The following is a 21,117-nucleotide window of genomic DNA, read 5'->3' as shown; positions in this document are numbered from 1 at the left end:
CTTTATTTGTTCCTCTCCTAATGCCCTTTCTTTCTTTATGTAGATATGAGTTTCTAACCTATGTCATTTTCTATCCCTGAAAGACTTCTCTTAACATTTATTGCAAGGCAGTTCTACTAGCAATAAATTCCCTCAAATTTTGTTTGTCTGGGAAAGTCTGTTTCTCCTTCACTTTAGAAGGATAGTATTTCTGGATATAGAATTCTAGGTAGGTGGTTTTTTTTCCTTTAATACTTTAAATATTTCATTCTACTCTCTCCTTGCATGCATGATTTCTGAGGGAAATCTGATGTAATTCTTATCTTTGGTCCTCTATAGGTAAGATGTTTTTATTTTTTCTTCTGGCTTCTTTCAGGATTTTCTCCTTGTGTTTGATTTTCTGCAGTATGAATATAATGTATCTATATATCTTTATTTTTTCACTGATCTAGCATATAAGCCATGCACATTTTAATTATTATAGTCTACCTTCAGGTAATATATTACTTTACAGTACACTTTTATTTCTTCTCTCTCATCCTTCATCCTACTGCTCTTCCATTTTAGTAAATTATTATTATTTTTACTTTAAAAATTATCTTTAAAGAAATTAAAATATGAGGTAAATGAAAACCTTTTTATAATTCAACTACATATTTACCATTTTGGTGCTCCTAATTCTTTTGGGTGGATCCAAGTTTCCATCTAGTATTATTTATTTTTTGTAAGAAGAATTTTCTTTAAATATTTTTTCTAATGCAGCTATGTTGTCACTGAACTATCTCAGATCTTGTTTGTTTTTGAAGTGTTTATTTCACCTTAATTTCTGTTTTTGGAAACAAGAGAATTTGGACCCTCTTACCCTCCCTTTTGTCTAGATAGTAGCTGTTTTAAAGCCCTTGTCTAATACCATTATCTCTGTCAATTTTGTATCTGTTTACATTGACTGATTTTTATTGTGATCATGGGTCACATTTTCCTGCATCTTTACATGTCTGGTATTTTTTAAAACTGGACATTGGGCATTGTGAATTTTACTTTGTTGAATGCTAGACTTTGCCATCTTTCTATAAAGAGTGTTGGACTCCTTACTTGCAAATCAGCTGATCATTTCAAGATTGTTTTTAAGCTTTGATAGAGCATGTCTAAAGTAGTCTTTTCTGTAGGAAAAGACTGTGACCCTTCTGAGGTCTCTATTAAATGCCCAGCTCAAGGTTGTTCATTAAGGACTTTCCACTTGGGCAGCTTCAAACTTTGATGCCTCCTCAACCGTGTATCAGCTATAGGATTGTTTATTTTAGAGCTACCTGGTTGTTCTTTGCCCAGCCTTCTGGAGTTCTGCTCTATACGTTTGTGGCTTAGTTAGTATTCAGCGATACATTCAAGGAGACCCCTAGGCAAATTTCTGGAGATCTTTTTTTATGTAGACCCCTCATTTCTGGAACTCTGCCCCACAAATTTCAGAATCTTGTCTCTGTTTCTCAACTCAGCAAACACGCTATGATTTGACTGGAATTTTCTTCCCTGAACTGCAGTCTGGAAAGTGTCTGCAGACAGAAAGCTGGGGTGCTCATAGGACTCATCTTGTTTATTTTCTTTCTCTCAGAGATCACAGCTACGTGTTGTCCAATGTCTGGAAGCAGTTGTTTCTTGTTCTTTTTCTTTATTTAACCAGCTTTCCAGTTGTTTACAATGGTAGGATACATTCAGTCCCAGGTACCCTGTTGGGGCTGGAAACAGAAATATGGCATATCTTTTTTTAATCGTTTCACTTTCAGCTATTTGTCTTTAATAAACATCATATAGCTTGATTTTTAAGAAAATCTCATTTGAGAATATTTTTCTGTTAACTGATAAGTTTGATCCATTTTAATTTGTATTTACTGGTACACTTAGGTTAATTACTCTCTATTTATTATATACTTTCTATTTATCATGACTGTGTTTTCTTTCTACTTTTTTGTCCTGTGTGTTTATTTTCTTTACACACTTCCTACCTTACTGCTCATCGGTTTGGAAGTTATATATTCTTTTCTATTCTTTTGGAAGTTAAAATTACAGTATGCATATTTAACAAAGTCTGCTGTTAATATCACCAGTCCTCCTCCTAAACAGTACATGGACCTGAGAATATTTGAATAATGAGTACAACAGCCTGCTTACTAGTTTGCACGCTCACTTGCACTTGTTCTCTCTCTCTCAGACACACTCTTCTCAATCTTTCATGATACTGTTGTGTACTATTTTAGTTCCACCTTGTTTTTTTATATCCTTCCAAATAAGTTGTTATTATTGTTTTCTCAGTCAGTGCTTATTTGTATCTACCCATGCATTTATAAAATCTTTGCTCATTCTTGCCTCTTGCATTCTATTCCTTCTTTCCAAGTTCACTTCCTTTTCTGAAACTATAGTACTTTCAGCAAAGATCTGTGAGTTAATTTTCTCAGTGTCTCTCTGAAAATGGCTTATTTTACCCTCAGTCTTGAGAATTAGTTTAGCTGAGAGTATAAAATTCTATATTGAGAGCTATTTTCCCTTGGTGACTTTAAAAATAACTTTTGTCCTTTTTGATTGAGAAGTTTGTTTTCCTTCTAGTTGATACTCTTTCTTTTTTATTGTATAAACTTATGGGGTACAAGTGTAATTGTGTTACATGCATACATTGCCTAGTGGTGAAGTCAGGGCTTTTAGGATATCTAGCACCTGAATAATATACATTGTACCCATTAAGTAATTTTTCATCATCTACCACATTGCTACCAGCCACCCTTCTGAGTCTCCACTGTCCATCTTTCCACACTCTCTGTCCACGCGTACACATTGCTTAGATCCTACTTCTAAGTGAGAACATGCAGTATTTGTCTTTCTGTGTCTGAGTTATTTCACTTAAGATAACGGCCTCTGGTTCCATCCATTTTGCTGCAGAAGACATGATTTCATTCGTTTTTATGGCTGAATAGTAAGTATTGCATTGTGTATTAAGGTTTTAGCTTCATTGTTATATCTAGATATGGATTTGTTTTTTTCTGGCTTTGGTTTTGTTGTTCCTTTTCAATCAGAGTATTCATGCTTTTTATTAGTTCTGGAAAATTCTCATGTTATTTTTTTTGCATATCACTGCTTCCAAATTCACTATGGTATCTCCCTCAATTCTTATGCTTTTTAAATCTTCTCCTTTTAGTCGCCATGTTTGTTAATCTTTTTATCATAGTTTCCATATATTTATATTTATATGCTATAACCTGTCTTGTAGTTCATTCTTCCCTCTTCAGTTGTATCAGTCTGTTCTTTGATGCATTTATTAACTTTTTTGTTTCAGCTACTACTTTTCTTTCCAGGGGTTTTATTTGATTCCTTTTCAAATCTTTTTTTCCACCTTATTCTTTTTTTAAAAATTCCTTCTTTAATGTCTTTAATACTTTTAAGCACACTTTTCCATGCCTTCTAAAATATTTTGTTCAATAATTTGAAATTCTAGAAGTCTCGTCCTACCACGTTGCTTGGACTGTCAGTCACAGTGGGTTATGTCCTCCTGTGTTTGATTGTAAGCTCCTTTTAAGCAGAACATTTTCTCTCTTATGGAATGTTGTGTGGTATAGGTGTGGTAATGTCCTTCCAGGAGAATGGATTTGCTTCTACGAAGTGGCTCTGGGTCATCATTGGCATGGGACAAACTTTATGTTAAAGTTTAGAATTTGGGATGGGTAGTATAAAGGCAGACTCCAAAACTGAGTGAAGTTGGGCCTAAGGTTTCAGTTTTTCACAGAAGAAATTTTTTACCTGTCTAGAGACTGGGTCATGATAAATTTTTGTAGTCTTTCTGTGAGGTTGAATGGATTTTTTTCCCTAGAGCCTCCTTTTATTTAGTGTACCACCTTCAAGGATCCCAGAGTATGTAGCAGTCTCAGTCTAACTCTCCTTTAGTCCTAAATTTGTGGCTTCTATCCTTGCTTGAATGTTGAAACGTAAGCCATTAACTATACTGGGTCTCTCTACCCTTAACTTAGCTTCAGGCCTATTTGTTTCTGTCCTGCTGTGGCTTTATTTCCTCTGTTCTTGTCAGTGAGAATTTCTCTTTCTTCCCTGCAAGCTCAGTTATGAATTGCAAAAAATACATATTTTTTGTTTTATCCAGAAGGTTTTCCTCTTAATCAACCATCTTACTATTCATAGAACCCGAAACATCAAGAATGATCATTTCAAAACAAGGCTGATCATATCACCTACCTATTAAAGATCTTTGAGTAGGTTTTCATTGCACCTAGGATAAAGACCAAAATTTCAACATGGCTCACTAGGCCCTATCTTCTAAGTTTTGTGTATCTTTTCAACTGTGTCTCCTAACACACTTCCTTTTTTTGGACTCTCAACTCTGGCCACACTAGCCTTCTCTCAGTTCTTGGAGCATGTCATTCTCTCTGCCTCCACAGGACCTTTGCACTTAGCATTCCTTCAATTTGAGAAGCTTCTCTCTCCAACATACTTTAATTAATATTTACTCACTATTAAGATCCCAGCTCAAGTGTCATTTACTCAGGGAAGCCTTTCCTGACTTCCCTTTCTCAGTCTAGGTCAGTTTCCTTTGTTATATACTTTTTCTCCAAAAATATTTTCCTTTTTTTCCCCCAGGTTGTAAAGATGAGAAATCTCCAGAAATATTTTCTGAATATATATTTATTCATTCATCTGTGTCATTATTTGAAGATATATGACTCCTCCAGTGGTCTGGAAGTTTCATGATAACAGATACAGTTTTACTTACCATTAAATATGTGTCTAGGCACAGTGAATGGAACATAAATATACTCAATAAATATGGGATGGGTCCATAGATGGACGGATGGATAAGAGGTTGATTTGAAGAATGAGTAAGGAAAAGTGAGTGAGGAAGGAAGAAAGGGATAAAGGGAGAAAAGTAGGAGTGAATTGTGGCCAAATAACTTATTCCAGGAGCAATTTTTAGTGCTTTAACTTATAAAAGCACTTGTAAAAGCACATAAATTTCTTTGACTCTCAGTTCTGTTATCTTCACATGATAGCAAACAAATACTTCTCTGTAGGTGGCAGTGCACTTACATAAGACATTTTTCTGAAAAAAACAAAGGGAGGGAGTGGAATTATCTTGAACATTTGAAAGCATTTATGTAATTTGAATCTAATATTTTGGTTTAAAAAACATGCTCTTATTTCCCATAATGTGGATCTGTGCTTAATTTATACTTGCCCCGTGTCTTTTTTCCTCAGAGGTATTAGTAAGTATTAGAGAGTTATCAGTCGTCATTTTACGATACTATGATTGATGTCAACATGCCAGTCAAGAATTGGAAAATAGATGTTGTAAATGAAACAGTGGCTAATGTTTTGTCTTTAACAACAACAATAACATTTGTATTACAGAATAATTAAAACTTTGGCAAATATAGATAGAAATATAGATCAAACATCAAACATATCTCAAATATATCTCAACTAGATATATATATATATATATATATCATCATGATATATATATATCATCAAATATATCTCAACTAGCTCTAGAGCTGGAGACCTTTAAGTGGGATAGGTTTTTTTTCCTAAGTACATTAAAAATAATGACCAGTTGACCACCTGCTCATGGATTTTATGTAAAAAAAATTTGAAACCTGGATTTATCTTTCCTAGAGTGTTCTGTACATACTATTACCACCTATATCATCTAAAACTTCTTATAGCCTAAATGTACTACCATTAGAAGATTTGCCTCCCTTTATTTTCCATGTTGTAGTTTTTTTCCAGTTTAAAAAATATGTGTATATATATGTGTGTGTATATATATATATACACACACATATATATATAGAAATAATAATCTTGTCCTTGCAGCACTTAAATGCAGAAAGGTCTTATAAGTCCCAGATTTCTACCTTACACAAGTCTGTTGTAAAGATGGAAGAGGAGCTTCAGAAGGTTCAGTTTGAAAAAGTGTCTGCCCTTGCAGATTTGTCTTCCACAAGGGAGCTCTGTATTAAACTTGACTCAAGCAAAGAACTTCTTAATCGACAGCTGGTTGCTAAAGATCAAGAAATAGAAATGGTATGTAATACATTTTTTATAGTTTCTTTAAAAACTGCTATTACTGTAAACTTAGTATAATTTTAGAAAAATAAATTCTTTTTAATATAGTATTACATCAATCCATGTCTTTCAACTTTATATTTTATTTTTAAACTCCAAGAGGTTAATTTATGACAGCTGGGTCCCAAACAATTCAAGGACGAAACAAACTCTTCCTTTGACCATGTAATTTACATTTAGTTTTATCCAGAAGAATTGTAAAACGTATTGACATAGCAGTCAACAAAGAACCATGAGGTTGAGATTTAGTCAGTTAAATTTTAACCTTAATGATAATTCTTTTAAGCTACATTTATTTACTAATGGGCTGTTTTCTTTTAGATTGTAACTCAGTTGATTGTATCTACTTTGTGCCTGGCATTGTACTTGCCACTGAAGATATAATGTTCACAAGATACAGCCTCTTGCTCTCAAGGACCTTCCCATGTTGACATGCAAATAATCTGAGATGAATGTAATACTAAGAAATACGATAGGTTTTATAGAGGAAATTCCTATTAAGCCGAGAGGTGTCTGGGAGGAGTTCTGGAGGAGGTACTACTGAGTTTGGAAGGGGTGAGGCATCCCATTCAGAGGGGGGAAAGAACAGCATGATATGGAGGTGTATGTATATTCTTGAGTGATTAGTAAAATAATCTGTATTGGCAAGAGTACCAGGCACAGGAGGAAGTGGCTGGGATAACTCTGGAGAGAAAGATGGAGCCCAGATGCTAAAGGGATATGTACAGAAGTTGCGTAGTATAATTGAAATATCAGCAAATTTTGGTCACGTTTACATTTCTGTTATTACCAAACCCTATTGAACCTCTTAGTTTGTTAGTCTACTGTTTGATTATGCATTTAGGAATCATGTCTAGTTTGTAAGAATTCACTATTAATGTTTTAATGAAGTGGTATATGCCAGAATTCTCAGGCTCTTCTTCAAATTATTTTTTATTTCAGCAAGACCTTTTTAATGATGAAAGTAACTCATGAATAGATGCTCACTGTAAAAATTCAAACAATACATCCTTTTAAAAAAGTTTTTTCACTTGATGTTTTCAGATTGGAAAAGTCCTACATGTTGCTGTAGCAACAACCAACACACTATAAAGCGGAAATAGCAGAAGATAGCATATCAAAGTTTATAAAAATAATATGCCGTGATCAAGTAGGGTATATTCTAGTAATCTTCTTAAAGTTTTGAATTCATTACCCTTAGCAAAACTATATCTAAATCTTGATAATGATTTATATTGATTTTTAAAATATATTAAGGATGTTTACTCCAAATTTTTAGCCTATTTCCTATTCCCATAGTGCTTTAAAATACTCCTGACAATTAATCTTTTTTTTGCCTTGGAATTTAATTATTTACATCTATATCTTTATCTCCTCAATTAGCTGTAATCTCAAGTGCAAGGACCATCCTGTGTATTTTTTTATTTCTTCAGCTATCTGTGCATATAGGGGCACTCAAATACTTTTTTTAAATAAATTAAGCTTTTGATTTTGAGATAATGGTAGATTTGGATACAGTTGTAAGAAATAATACAGAGAGAACCTGAGTACTCTTTACCTGGTTTTGTCCAATGCTAACATCTTGCCAAACTATATATACAGCAGAACTTTAATATATTGACTATTGACATTGATTCAGGCAAGATTCAGAACATCTCCATCACAAGATCCTTCATGTTGCCTTTCTGTAGCCATATCCACTTCCCTCCTATCCCCAACACCTCCTTAACCCCTGGAAACCATTAGTCTGTTTTCCATTTCTATGATTTTATCATTTCATAAATGTTATATAAAATGGAATAATACAGTATGTAACCTTTTGGAATTGGCTTTTTTTTCACTCAGCTTAGTTCTCTGGAGATTCATCTAGGTTGTTGCATGTATAAATAGTTCATTTGTTTTTATTGCTGAGCCGTATTCATGCTATTGGTGTAACACAGTTTGTTTAGCCATTGAAGAACATGTGGGTTATTCCAATTTTGGGGTATTACAAATAAAGTGACTATAAACATTTGTGTACAAGTTTTCGTGTGTCTTCATTTCTCTCTAGATGCCCGGGAGTACCATTTTGGGTTCATATGTTGATGCATGATTAATTTTTAAGAAAGTACCAAACTGTTTTATCAAGTGTCTGTACCATTTTGCATTCCTACCAACTGTATGAGTAATCTAGTTTCTCCACATCTTTGCCAGAATTTGGTGGTGTCACTATTTTTTAATTTAGCCATTCTGAAATGTGTATAGTGTTATATCATGGTGGTTTTAAATTTGCATTTCCCTAATGGCTATTGAAGTTGAAATTTTACTTGTGTGGTTATTTGCCACTTGTATATCTTCTTCAGTGAAATCTCTCTTTATGTCTTTTGTCTGTGTTCTCATTGGATTGATTGCTTTTTAAAATGTTCAATATGGAGATATCTTTATATATTCTAGATATTAGTCCTTTATCAGATATGTGGTTTGCAAATATGTTCTCTCACTATGTATGTAGCTTATGGTTTTTATCCTCTTAACAGGATCTTGTCTCAGATAAAAAGTTTTAAATTTTGATGAAGTCTAATTTATCAATTTTCCTTTTATGGTTTCTGCTTTTGGTTTTATATCTAAGAATTCTTTGCCGTAGCTGTAGATCCCAAAGATTCTTCCTAGGTCTTATTAAAAATGTTTTATAGTTTTATTTTTCACATTTCTTTTCATGATCCATTTTAAGTTAGTTTCTGCAATCTTGATTACTCTAGTTATATAGTAAGTCTTTAATTCAGGTCTATCTATTCTTTTTCAAAATTGTTTTAGCTAATCAAGTCTCTTTGATTTTCCATATAAATTTCAGAATAATCTTTCTATATCTATAAAAAATCTAACTTGGATTTTGATAGGAATGAATTAAACCTATATATGAATTTGGGGAAAATGTGCATCTTTACTATGTCGTGGCTTCTAATCCATGAACATGGTATGTCTTATTTACATATCTTTGCTTTTATTAGCTTTGTGTAGTTTTTAGCATGTAATTTTTGTACATGTTTTGTTAGATTTTCATCTACAAAATGGAAAGAAGTATTTCTTCTTTTGGACTATTGTAATTGGTATTCTAGCTTTAATTTTGCTATCAATGTGTTTATTGCAGTATATACAAATACAATTGATTTTTAAATGTTTATCTTATATCCTGTAACCTTGCCAAATTCACCTTCTAGTTCTAGGAGTTTTTCTGCAGATTCCTTGAGATTTTCTGTGTAGACAACCATGTTATCTGAAAATAAGGACAGTTTTACTTTTTTCTTTCTGAACTATTTACCTTTTCTTGCCTTTTTTCGCTATTTAGTACTTCAGCACTATGTCAAATAAGAGTAGTAAAATTGGATATCCTGCCTTCTTTCTATTATTGGGGTAAAGCATTCAGTATTTCACCATTAAGTAGACTGTTACCATATTTCTGAGAGTTTTTATTATGGATGGGTGTTGAATTTTTGTCAAATACTTTTTCAGCATCTATTGATAAGATCATATGATTTTTCTTCTTTAGGCTGTTGATACAATAGATTAAATTGATTGATTTTTATATATTGAACCAGGCTTGCATCCCTGAAATCACTCAGATAATTTTAAATAACAAAGGAGAGGTTAAGGGTAAAGATCTATATTGCCACTTTTACTCTTCTATAAAAAAGATTTAAAGCACTGGGCTTCTAGAACCTTTTTCAGTCTTAGTTTTCTTTGCTTTTCTTTTTTAAAAAGGATATTTATTAAGATATGTTTATTGAGATATAATTCACATATCATATAATTTACCCTGGTCTTAGTTTTCTGTCTTCAAAATAAATCAATATAGTATATCTGTTCACTAACTCTTCTCAAAAGGAATTTTGAGAAAACATGAATTCTATATATCTTTCCCTTAATGTTCTTTAGTACTTATTTTATGGATGATTTCCTTAGGAATAATATTAAGAGCGCTTTGGAGAATCTCATATAATTTTAGAATGAATGAAGCAAAGGATTTTTAAAAGTGTGGTCATCATCCTAGGCTGCAGTGGGTTTCAGAGCCTAGCTAGAATAAGGGACTTTTTCCCACTGTAGACATTTTGTTACATTTCCTTCTATATATTTTATTTTCCTAGTTAGATTTGTGTGTTCTTCTGCATATTTGCAATAATAGTATATTACAATTGATGATCCTACTATTTACCATTTCTGTATAAAGATTTTTAAATTATTTATAAAACAATATGGAAAATACTACATAACACTTTTTATCACATTTTGCATTATATCCTTAAGATGGATTCTTAGAAGTAGAAATTTTGGCTTACAAAAAGCAATGCTCCATAATTAAGAGGAAACTATTAGCTTCATGATATCAAAAATCAAAACAATAGAGCACTTAAAAGTTGAATAGAGAACTATGGACAGTGACAGCTAAGAAGAGCCCTCCTGGGGTCAGAGCAAGCCCCAAAGACTTGTCTCAAAACTATCCCGGCTACTATGAGTTTGGCAGAGAATAGAATGGTGGTGACCAGGGGCTGGGAGTAGGGGGAAAACGGAGATAGTGGTTTCAGTTGAACTGAAAGATATTTTTCTCCCAAGTGGACAATTATAATAGTAATGTCTAGATAAATTTTTTTTTTTTTTTTGAGACAGAGTCTCGCTCTGTTGCCCGGCTATAGTGAGTGCCATGGCGTCAGCCTAGCTCACAGCAACCTCAAACTCCTGGGCTCAAGCGATCCTACTGCCTCAGCCTCCCGAGTAGCTGGGACTACAGGCATGTGCCACCATGCCCGGCTAATTTTTTTTCTCTATATATTTTTAGTTGGCCAGATAATTTCTTTCTATTTTTAGTAGAGACGGGGTCTCGCTCTTGCTGAGGCTGGTCTCGAACTCCTGACCTCGAGCGATCCACCTGCCTCGGCCTCCCAGAGTGCTAGGATTACAGGCGTGAGCCACTGCGCCTGGCCTAGATAAATTTTTGATTGTCATGACTAGGGTGGGGAATGCTAGTGGCATCTATTGAGTAGAGGCCAGGGATATTGCTAAACAGAAGTAAGCATTGTATAATACATAGGGCAGCCCCCCATACCAAATAATTATCCAACCCAAAAGGTCAGTACTGTCAAAATAAAAATACCCCGAACTAGAAATAGCATCTTGTCTTAATTTCTATTTCTTTGATTACTTGTAAGGGTAAATTTTTCCCATATGTTTACTATTTAGTTATATTTCTTCTTTTGTAAATTTTCTGATCATATCATTAGTTCATATTTCTCATCAATTTATATATTTATATTAATATGTAAAGATATTAACTATTCTTTACTGAGTTTATTTTCTTCCACTTGTTTCCTTTCAAATTTTGGTTAAGTTTATATTGACTGTCAAATGTTTATTTTTTATGTGGTCAAATGTATTTTTGCATTGTATCTAACTTAGAAAGTTCTTCCCATAACTACCTACCTATTCCCCTCCCTAGTAATCTCATTTTTATTTATTTTTCTCTATTGTAATTTTAAGCTTATCTTTTCACATTTAACTTTTTTTTTTTTTTTTTTTTTTTGAGACACGGCCTTGCTCTGTTGCCTGGGCTAGAGTGCAGCAGCATTATTATAGCTCATTGCAACCCTCCAACTCCTGGGCTCAAGCAACTCTCCCACCTCAGCCTGCCAAGTAGGTAGGACTATAGGTGCACACCACCAAGCCCAGCCAATTTTTCTATTTTTTGTAGAGATGGGTTCTCACTGTGTTGCTCAGGCTGGTCTTAAACTCCTGGCCTCAAGTGATCCTCCTGCCTCAGCCTTCCAAACTCTTGGGATTACAGGTGTGAGCCACTGCACCTGGCCTAACTTTTTTAATGTATAGAGAATTTATTGTGTATTATGAGATAAAGAATAATTTTTTTCTGAATAGTAATGACCATTCTTCCTCCTGTTGAAGAAATATTTGGTGTTCAGAGCATATTTTAGACTCAAGATGATCTTCAAAAAGGAAGCTTTCCATAGGTTTATGCAAGAGAGGGAATGTGCAGTTATTCTTTATATTCCTTAATTATGGAGTACAATGACATTCTATGAGGTAATTAAGTGTTTGTAACTCATCAAACTCAGGACAAAGCCGTAGCCACTGGTATCAATATGTCAGTCTTGCAGAAGTGTATATAAATATCAGAGCTGGAAATGGAAATTCGTTGCAGCTTGGAATTAATAAGCCTTTACTTAAATTCATGAATTTTATGATACGATCAGATAGATGAGGAAAGTGATACCATGTGTGTATATGTGGTATGTGTATTTGGTAAGAAGGAGGACACAATTTCAAATCAAATTAAAAGTGGTTGTCAATTTGTAACATACTACAAAAAATTTATGAGTCCCTGATAATATATGAATTAAGTAAATGAATAAGTGTAGATATCTTCCTATTGTTATACAGATGGAGAATGAGTTAGATTCTGCTCGTTCTGAAATAGAACTCCTCAGGAGTCAGATGACAAATGAGAGAATCTCCATGCAGAATCTAGAAGCTTTGCTGGTGGCCAATCGAGACAAAGAATATCAGTCTCAGATAGCACTTCAAGAAAAAGAATCTGAAATTCAGCTTCTTAAAGAACACCTTTGTTTGGCAGAAAATAAAATGTGAGTTGGTTAGCAATATAATAACAAAGTCATATTTCTTAAATCTATATGTTAGAATTTTAAAGCTAGAATTTAGAAAATTTAGCTCCCATAGTTTGCCATTTATTAAACTGAGGATCAGAAATATTGTGGTTTGCATAAGATTACTTATTTCTATTATGCTTTTTATTATCTAAATTTAAGTTTAACCATTTCTGTTGATTGTTTCCAACAGAGTCTTGGATATAATATAATGTCTGATCTAAAATATTACCCTTAGGAAACATAACTAGATCAGAAAAAAAAATTAGGCACTCTGAAACCAGAAGTTGTTTTATATTCATGGACCCTCCTTGTGTTGCAACCTAATCTTTCCATTTGCCATGTAGTATTTCCTTATGTACCTATGAGTGTATACTGAGTACCTGGAAGAAAGCCTTCATTTACAAAATGCTGAAGACGTCCTTAGATCCTTGATTTTGTTTTTGTTTTTGTGTTTGGACTCCTAGCACCACTAGTACTTTTTTAGAAGTCCCTTGCTTTCCTGGAGGTTTGGGTGGACATGGCATCCTGGTTAGTGAATGTTTTATTATTAAATTTGGTCACCTCTCACAAAAACTGATGAGGACCCTTAGCCCTTGTTCTTATCTGTACCATTTACAACCCTGTTTTCATTTAGCCACCATTCTGTCCTCATATCTGGGGAAGGGCCTGGGGAAGAATAGGAATCATGGTCTTGGTGATCAGCCACTTCAAGGAGCCCCAGACTATGCAAAGGCTGCAGAGCCAGGGCTGTGACTGAGTCATTCTTTTCAGTTACTATAGGTGGGCTATTGTGGTATTTTCAACTGGTTTTGCCAGATCACTTTTTCAAGGTGGTAGGTGGTAATCTACCTTAGTGAAGTATGCCAAAATTCCCATCTTAAAGGGTACACTCTATTTTAGACTGGCTGGTAAGTACTATCGCTTAGAATTAGTTAGCATGAGAAATACTTGTGTTCTTAGTCTCTAAGGTTTAGATTTGAACAATCTATAATGCTGTCCTGAAAGCAAGCAAAGAGGATAGAATGGTTTATGCAAGCAGCATTTATCTGTCATTATCTTCCTTATGATACTGTGCCTTATCACAGGGTTTTTGAGGTATTTATTGTTCAGCCTTAAGGAAGATCCTTAAATTGAAGAATTTTTGTGTTTTTAATAGGACATATATCAAATACCATTATAAGTGCATATAAGGCACTTGGTTAAATTGATATATATAAAACAGACCATATTAATCATGGTGCTAGTGAATTCTAGGGTTAATTATTTGATCATACTATTACTTTACATTAATATAATACTTCAAATACCTTTATAAAAATGATTTACAGCAAATAGTACAGATAGATGACATATATTAACATATACATAGGGAAACTGAGACAGAGAAGATTTACCTAATTAAATGGAGCTGGGATTGCTTAGACTTTTCAAGTAGGCTACTTTTACACACTTAGTGCATCTAAAATTGACATATTTTAGATGTACTAATAAATCTGTTCATAAAAATCATAATGTGACTTGGATCCGGCTGAGAAACCATTGCCAACATGGTTTGATGTATCCTAGGAGTCACAGCCATATTTTAAGTTAAATTAGCTATCACTCGTATCTTCCTTTGTATAGGGCCATCCAGAGTAGAGACGTGGCCCAATTCAGAAATGTCGTAACGCAATTGGAAGCTGATTTGGATATTACCAAAAGACAACTAGGGACAGAGCGCTTTGAAAGGTAAGTTTATCTCTATGCAATGTTCAACCTGGAAAGCTTTTTTTTTTTTAGGTAACAATAGGTTTTAATTATTTTATGATGGTTAGATTTTAAAGTATGTATTTAACTAAAGTTTTATGATAGATTTAATAATTTCACTGTATGTAAAATTTAAAAACATTACTATTTTGCTTTAGGGAGAGGGCTGTACAAGAACTTCGCCGCCAGAATTACTCAAGTAATGCTTATCATTTGAGTTCTTCAATGAAACCAAATGCAAAATGTCATTCACCAGAACGTGCTCACCATCGATCTCCTGACCGAGGCCTAGATCGATCATTAGAAGAGTAAGGCAATTTAAGGATCCATTCTCTTGGGACCACATAGCAATATAGTACAGTGAATATTTGAGGGAATAAGGAAACTCAGTAAACAATCTATCATTAATAGTGATATTTAAACATGATTACCAAGATATATTAATGTAAAAATAAAAGATTTTGATAGAGTTTTATATAAGTACTATACTAAAGTGAAAGATCTTTAATATTTTATCTAATGATTATAAAAATTATACTTTAAAAGTCTGATTTTCTTTTTATGTCTACAACATAAATTTCTTTTGTGTACTTTTAGTACGAAATGTTGGTTATTGTAGCAGTATAAAATATACTTGTTCTAGAAAAGCAATAAGTTATTAATAATTTTTCAGAGGAAAATATTTTAGGTGTCTTCCTATATGCTACAAATTCCATAAAAAACTTTTTATTTGGAAATGATTTCAACTTTGCTGGAAGTTACAAAAATAAAAATAATTCAAAGACTATCTGCATACGCTTTACCCATACTCACTATTTAAAAAATTTTACCCGTGTGTTTTATCATATACACATGTGCTGTCTCACGCACTCATACTCTTGCATATGCTCCCTCTCTCTCACTACACACACACATACATGTACACATTCACTTGCATGTGCACACACATGCTCACACACATTTAAAATATAACCAAAACCTTGGATCCCAAACCATCCTCACGTTTCTTCCTTGTCTTCTTCTGTTCTGTATTTGTTATGTTCTTTCTTCTACAGTGAGAACCCAGGCTCAACATCAACACATTTACACATCAGTGTAGTTACCCATTTGCTAAATCCCAGAATGCATCTAAAATAGTTTCAAAATTTCTTCACCTATGTCTCTACAATAAACAGACCAACTGAAAAAAAGTTCAGGATCTTTTTGCAGTTCTTCCTTCCTCCTCCCATACACTACCTTTCACAAGCCTTGAGGACAATATAGTCAAATACTGAATACATAAATTACTTGGGTTAATTCTTTTTTTCCCCACCTTTTACCGTGGTTATGATATTCACTTGAAATAACATTAGATTCATTTGTTTCAATTTTCTTTCATTTTTCCCCTTTTAGTTTTTCCCTTGACTTAATTTTATTTTTGAATATGTATGTTGACATGCTTTTAAAAGTCAAAACTCTGCAAAAAGTAATAATCAGCCTTCCATCGCATCACCCATGCCTCCACCTCCTTCCTTTGTGGTTTTATGCTAATGATATGTAGATATATTTTTCTATTATTTTTCCTTTCTTATGCAAAAAGTAGCGTGATATATACGTTTCTTTACACATTGCTCTTCTCACTTAACAGTATCTCCTGGAAACAACTCCATATTGATTCATAGAAATTCTCCTTATTCCTTTTTACAGCTATATAATACTCCATTTTGCAGATATCCCATAGTTATTCAACCAATCTCCTATACTTGGACATTTGTATTTCCAACAATTTGCAAATACCAACAAGGCAGTGATTAATAATCTTGTGCATATGTATCTTCGTATTGTTGGAGAAATATCTTCAGAATAAATTCCTAGAAGTGGGATTGCTGAGTTGAGGAAGTTTTGTTAGTGCCAAATTCCCCTCCCTTTTGCACTCCCTCCAGCAATGTGTCAGAGTACCTGTTCCTCTACAGCTTTACCAGCAGAGCATACTGTCAAGCTTTTGAATTTGTGCCAATATATGGTGGGTGAGAAATGGTATTGCAATGTAGTTTTAATTTGCATTTCTCTTATTATGAGTGAATTTGAATATCTTTTCATAGGTTTAAGGGCTATTTTTATATCTCTCTTTCTGAATTATCTATTCATTTGTTCTATTTCTCTAATAAATTTTTGGTCTGTTAAAATTTTTTAAAATTGACAGATTAGGCCTTTATCAGTAATACATGCTACAAATATTTTCTTCCATTTTTGTCATTTGTCTTTTAATTTTACAGTACTGTTTTTTCCATGTATAAGTTTTTATTTTTATGTAGTCAAATTTCTAAATCTTTTCCTTTAATGTATCTGGTTTTCTATTCATAGAAAATCTTTCTACCCAGATAATAGAAGAATGCATGAATGTTTTCTTTTAGCACTTAGGCAGTTTTACTTTTTACATTTAGATTTCTGATCCATTGGAGTTTACTGTGTGTGTGGTTTGAGGAATGAATCTGACTTTATCTTTTTCCAAATGAATCCAGTTGTCCCAAGATCATTTATTGAAAATACTCATTGTCCCAGTGATTCAAGTCTCTTTCTGGACTTTTTGTTTCTATTCTATTAATCTGCCTATTTATATGCCAGTTCTACACTATTTTAATTACAGAGGCTTTGTGGTATTTATAGTTCTGCAGGAAAAATCCAGTGATGTGCCACTAAACTGGCACTCCGAAGGGGAAGAGAGAGAGGCCTATCTGTAGCACTTGCCAATTTATGTGTTGTAAATACTCTAACTGTGGCCAGTTTCAAGCTGCCGATGGTTTAGCCACTAGATCACAAAATTATTCAAAATTTACAATCAGCTGTAGGTCACCTCCAGCACAGCAATGGGCTAGTGCCCACCAAGAGCTCTTCCTTTTAAGTGTTTACCTGTATTTTCTTGTGAGTTTATTTTTCATATGAAGTTTAGGGTCAACTTGTCTAGGTCCATTTTAAAAAGCCCATTGGAATTTTTATGAGAATTACATTAAGTTTGTAAATTAAATTGGGGAGAACTGATATCTTTATAATGTTGAGACGGCCTAGCCAAGAAGAAGAAATGCCTTTATTTGTTCAGATTCACTTTTTTATCTTTCAGGAATGGCTTATAGTTTTCTTTATATAAGTTTGAACATTTCTTGTTAATTTATTCCTAAATTTTACCTTTTTTGTTGCTATTATAAATGGGATCTTTCCCTATTCATTATATCTTCAAAAAATGTTATTGATTTTTGCATGTTAATTTTCTATGCTGCTACCTTTGTTAAATACTTTTACTGTTTCATTAAGTTATAACTTTGATTCTCTAGGCTTTTCCAGGTATACTATCATGTCATTTGTAAAAATAGATAGTTTTGTTTCTTTTACTATTTTTATGTCTTGAACTATATTCTCTATGCTTTGAAACAATTTATGTTAGTTTGGGACTATCTGATCTCTAAAAATTTGGTTGAATTCACCTGTGAAACCACATTGCCTTGGTTCTTTTTTTGTAGTGTACTTCACTGATAACTTTATATTTCTTCTTTGGCAATTGATCTTTTTAAGCTTTCTATCTCTCCTCTGCCTAAAAAATTCATTTCCTCTTGGTTTTTAAATTTATTTACACAGAAGTGACCAATGTAGTATCTTTTAAATTTTTAAATTTTCCCTGTATCAATAGTTATATCCCTGTTGCCATTTCTTATTTTTATGTGTCCTACCTTGCCATCCCCTACTTGTTTTCTGTATTAACTAGTGATTTGTTTACTTTGTTCACTGCTTCGAAGAACTAGGATTTTCATTTATTGATTTGGTCTACTATTTTTCTTTCTCTTACTAATTTCTGTGTTTATTTTTATTATTTCCTTCCTTGTGCTATCTTTTAATTTGTTGGGGTTTTGTCTAGCTTTTAGAATTGGGAACTTAATTCATTTATTGCCATTCTTTCTTTTTATTTATATAGATATTTAGGGCTATGAATCTCCCTCTGGTTACTACTTTAAATATATGTCATATATTCTGATAGGTAATGTTTTTATTATTATTTTCAGAAATTCTGTAATTTCTGTTCATATTTTTACTCAAGAGTTATTTGATGAAAAATCTTTTAATTTTCAGTTGAAAGGAATTTTTGTGTTTTAGTTTCATTTTATATTTCTAATGTAACTGCATTGTGATTAGAAAATATTGTCTATAACATTTCTGTTTTATGAAACCTACTGATGTTTTCTTTGTGCTTTACTACGTGATCAATTTTTGTGAGCAATTCATGGGCACTTGAGAAGATATATTCTTTCTTATAGGAATATAGTATTCAATATATAGCTAAAAGATTTACCTTTTTGATTTTATGTAGATCTTTTATATCATTATTTAATTTTTGTCCACTTGATCTGTTTCATACTAAGAGTGGTGTTTTAAAGTCTCCTATTATTAGTATTTTTTATTTCTTCTTGAATTTCCTGTAAATTTTGCTTTATATAGATGATTTGCTGTTTAATTTGTTACATAAGTATTCTGAACTGTCATTCTTCATTGTGGCTTTTATACAGTGTCCATTTCTGATGCATTTAAAAAAATTTTTTTTTGGCTTGACTATACTTTGTCTGGTATTGGAGTTGCAAATCTTATTTTCTTACTGTCTCTATTGCCTGGTAAATGTCTTTATTTTTAGCTGTTTTGAATTACTGCATTTTAAGTATATCTCTTGTATACACTGTGATTGAGTTTTGCTTTATGAGCACCATTTTGAAAATCTTTTTTTTAAGGGGTGAGTTAAAATCCTTTGTGTTATTGACATGACCGTTATGTTTGGTCTCAACTTGGTCATATTATGTTATGATTACTATCTGTAAAATATGTGATATTTGTTGTGTTTCTGCATTTGGTTTGTCTCTTTGCTTTTTAACAAATTTCTTTTGGTATTTAGGAAGATTTTATTTTGTTACCTTTCTATTAATACTTTTAACAATGCCCTTAATCCCCTTTATTCTTACTTAACCTTTCACTGTCAGTTTTAGATTGTGGCCTTAGACTGCCCCTTATTTAGACAACAGACAATGTACTGAATTTACTTTCCTCTAACCACTGCTCTGTTTCCTGTCCCTCTGGTTTTGCTTTTCCCAGGCTACATATAAATGGAATCATATAGTATGCAGCCTCTAGTTGCCCATTTTCACTCAGCATAATATATTTGAGATTTATGCAGGTTGTTGCATGTATTAGTAGTTGTTGCATGTTCCTTTTAACTGCTGAGTAGGTAAAACTATGGATGTGCCACAGGTATTTTTTAAAAAATGATTACAATCTCACAGGTAGTTACAAAAATAGTACAGAGACTCCTACATATCCATCCCCACTTCAGCAGTGACACTACCTTACAACCCAGGAAACTGACATTGGTACAATATGATTAACTAGTTTATAGGCCTTATTCAGATTTCACTAGTTTTTAGATGTACTCATTTGTATATGTGTGTAGTTTTCTTTCTTTTTCTTTTTTTTTGCAAACCACACACACAACTGCTGATACTGAATTGTTCCATCAGCACAAAGGAACTCATTCCCTTGTGATAACACTGTATAGATGTAGCCCTGCCCTCCTCCATCCCTGTCTCCTAGCAAACACTAATTTCTTCTCCATCTCTATAATTCTGTCATTTTGAGAATGTTATATAAATGGAATCATACCCAATATGTAACCTTTTGAGATTGACCTTTTGCATTCAGCATAATGCCCATGAGATCCATCCAAGTTGTACATATCAATAGTTCAATCCTTTTTTTTGTTGAACAGTACTCCATGGTATGAATATATTAATACCACAATTCATGAAAACTTAGTGGAAAAAAATACATTGTATCTGTTTTTCTTCACAGAAGCTGGGGAAAAATCCTAAGTTTTGCTAAAGTAATGCTAGAATACATGTTACACATGTTTAAATAGTTGAGTTAAAAATATTAATCTGCATAATTTTTTCTCTCTTATAGGAATCTTTGCTATAGAGATTTCTGACATGTGAAAAGATTCCTCACATCCTTGGGAAAGGTCAAAGTTACAAACCGATTTTTTTTTTGCTATATGATTGCATTTATCTTTTGAATGCTTGACGATGTTGAATGTATTTATTAACTTTATGTCTCTGAATCACTGTTTTCATGTGCCATATCGCAGTGATCTGAGATGACTTATAAAAACAAAAATGCATATGGCTCTTTCTATTCATACAGTAATAGTGAGTGTAAAATCTGCTTACTTCACTATTAAACACTGTTCTGTTAACTATCCGGAGTAAATAAAGAACCTTATAAAAACGGGGAAAAGTGTTTTTACAAAACTGATTTCCTTTCCTTTCTTGGTATCTCAAATAATTGGTTGGTTAATTTTTTTTTCTGATGCTTTCATGGCTGGAGAAGTTGTGCCAAAATGGGCACAGATTATCAATACTGGCCTGCGACCCAATATTCCATTTTGGAACCAACCTGGCATATATTCCATGCTATAATCTGATTTCAAAGCAGCAGAAAGTAGGAGTGTGTCAGGGTTTTTAAATCCATGATATTGTACCACTCAAAGACTAATTAACATACATTTTCTACAATTGTGTTTACTCCTATTTTTAGAAAGGTAGGTGATGATATATAT

At 33.0% G+C, this 21,117-nt stretch overlaps 1 protein-coding gene across 4 annotated transcripts in view; it reads left to right on the top strand.

Annotated features, from left to right (window-relative positions):
• TSGA10 (testis specific 10) overlaps positions 1-20,795 on the top strand; it is a 125,121-nt gene extending 104,326 nt beyond the window's left edge. For 3 of the 4 annotated variants that reach the window (XM_045550209.1, XM_045550206.1, XM_045550207.1), the window contains exons 16-20: positions 5,845-6,054; positions 12,520-12,722; positions 14,370-14,474; positions 14,651-14,800; positions 20,463-20,795. In XM_045550209.1, coding sequence (XP_045406165.1) covers positions 5,845-6,054; positions 12,520-12,722; positions 14,370-14,474; positions 14,651-14,800; positions 20,463-20,487 — 693 coding nt within the window. In that variant the 3' untranslated portion in view covers positions 20,488-20,795. The remainder of the gene's footprint in view (positions 1-5,844; positions 6,055-12,519; positions 12,723-14,369; positions 14,475-14,650; positions 14,801-20,462) is intronic. The other variant, XM_045550208.1, reaches the window with a different exon arrangement.
• The last annotated feature ends 322 nt before the right edge of the window (positions 20,796-21,117 follow it).

The sequence above is a fragment of the Lemur catta genome, chromosome 4 (genome assembly GCF_020740605.2).
Source record: "Lemur catta isolate mLemCat1 chromosome 4, mLemCat1.pri, whole genome shotgun sequence".
Classification (NCBI taxonomy): Eukaryota; Metazoa; Chordata; class Mammalia; order Primates; family Lemuridae; genus Lemur; species Lemur catta.
This window is presented reverse-complemented; position numbering and strand designations above follow the sequence as displayed.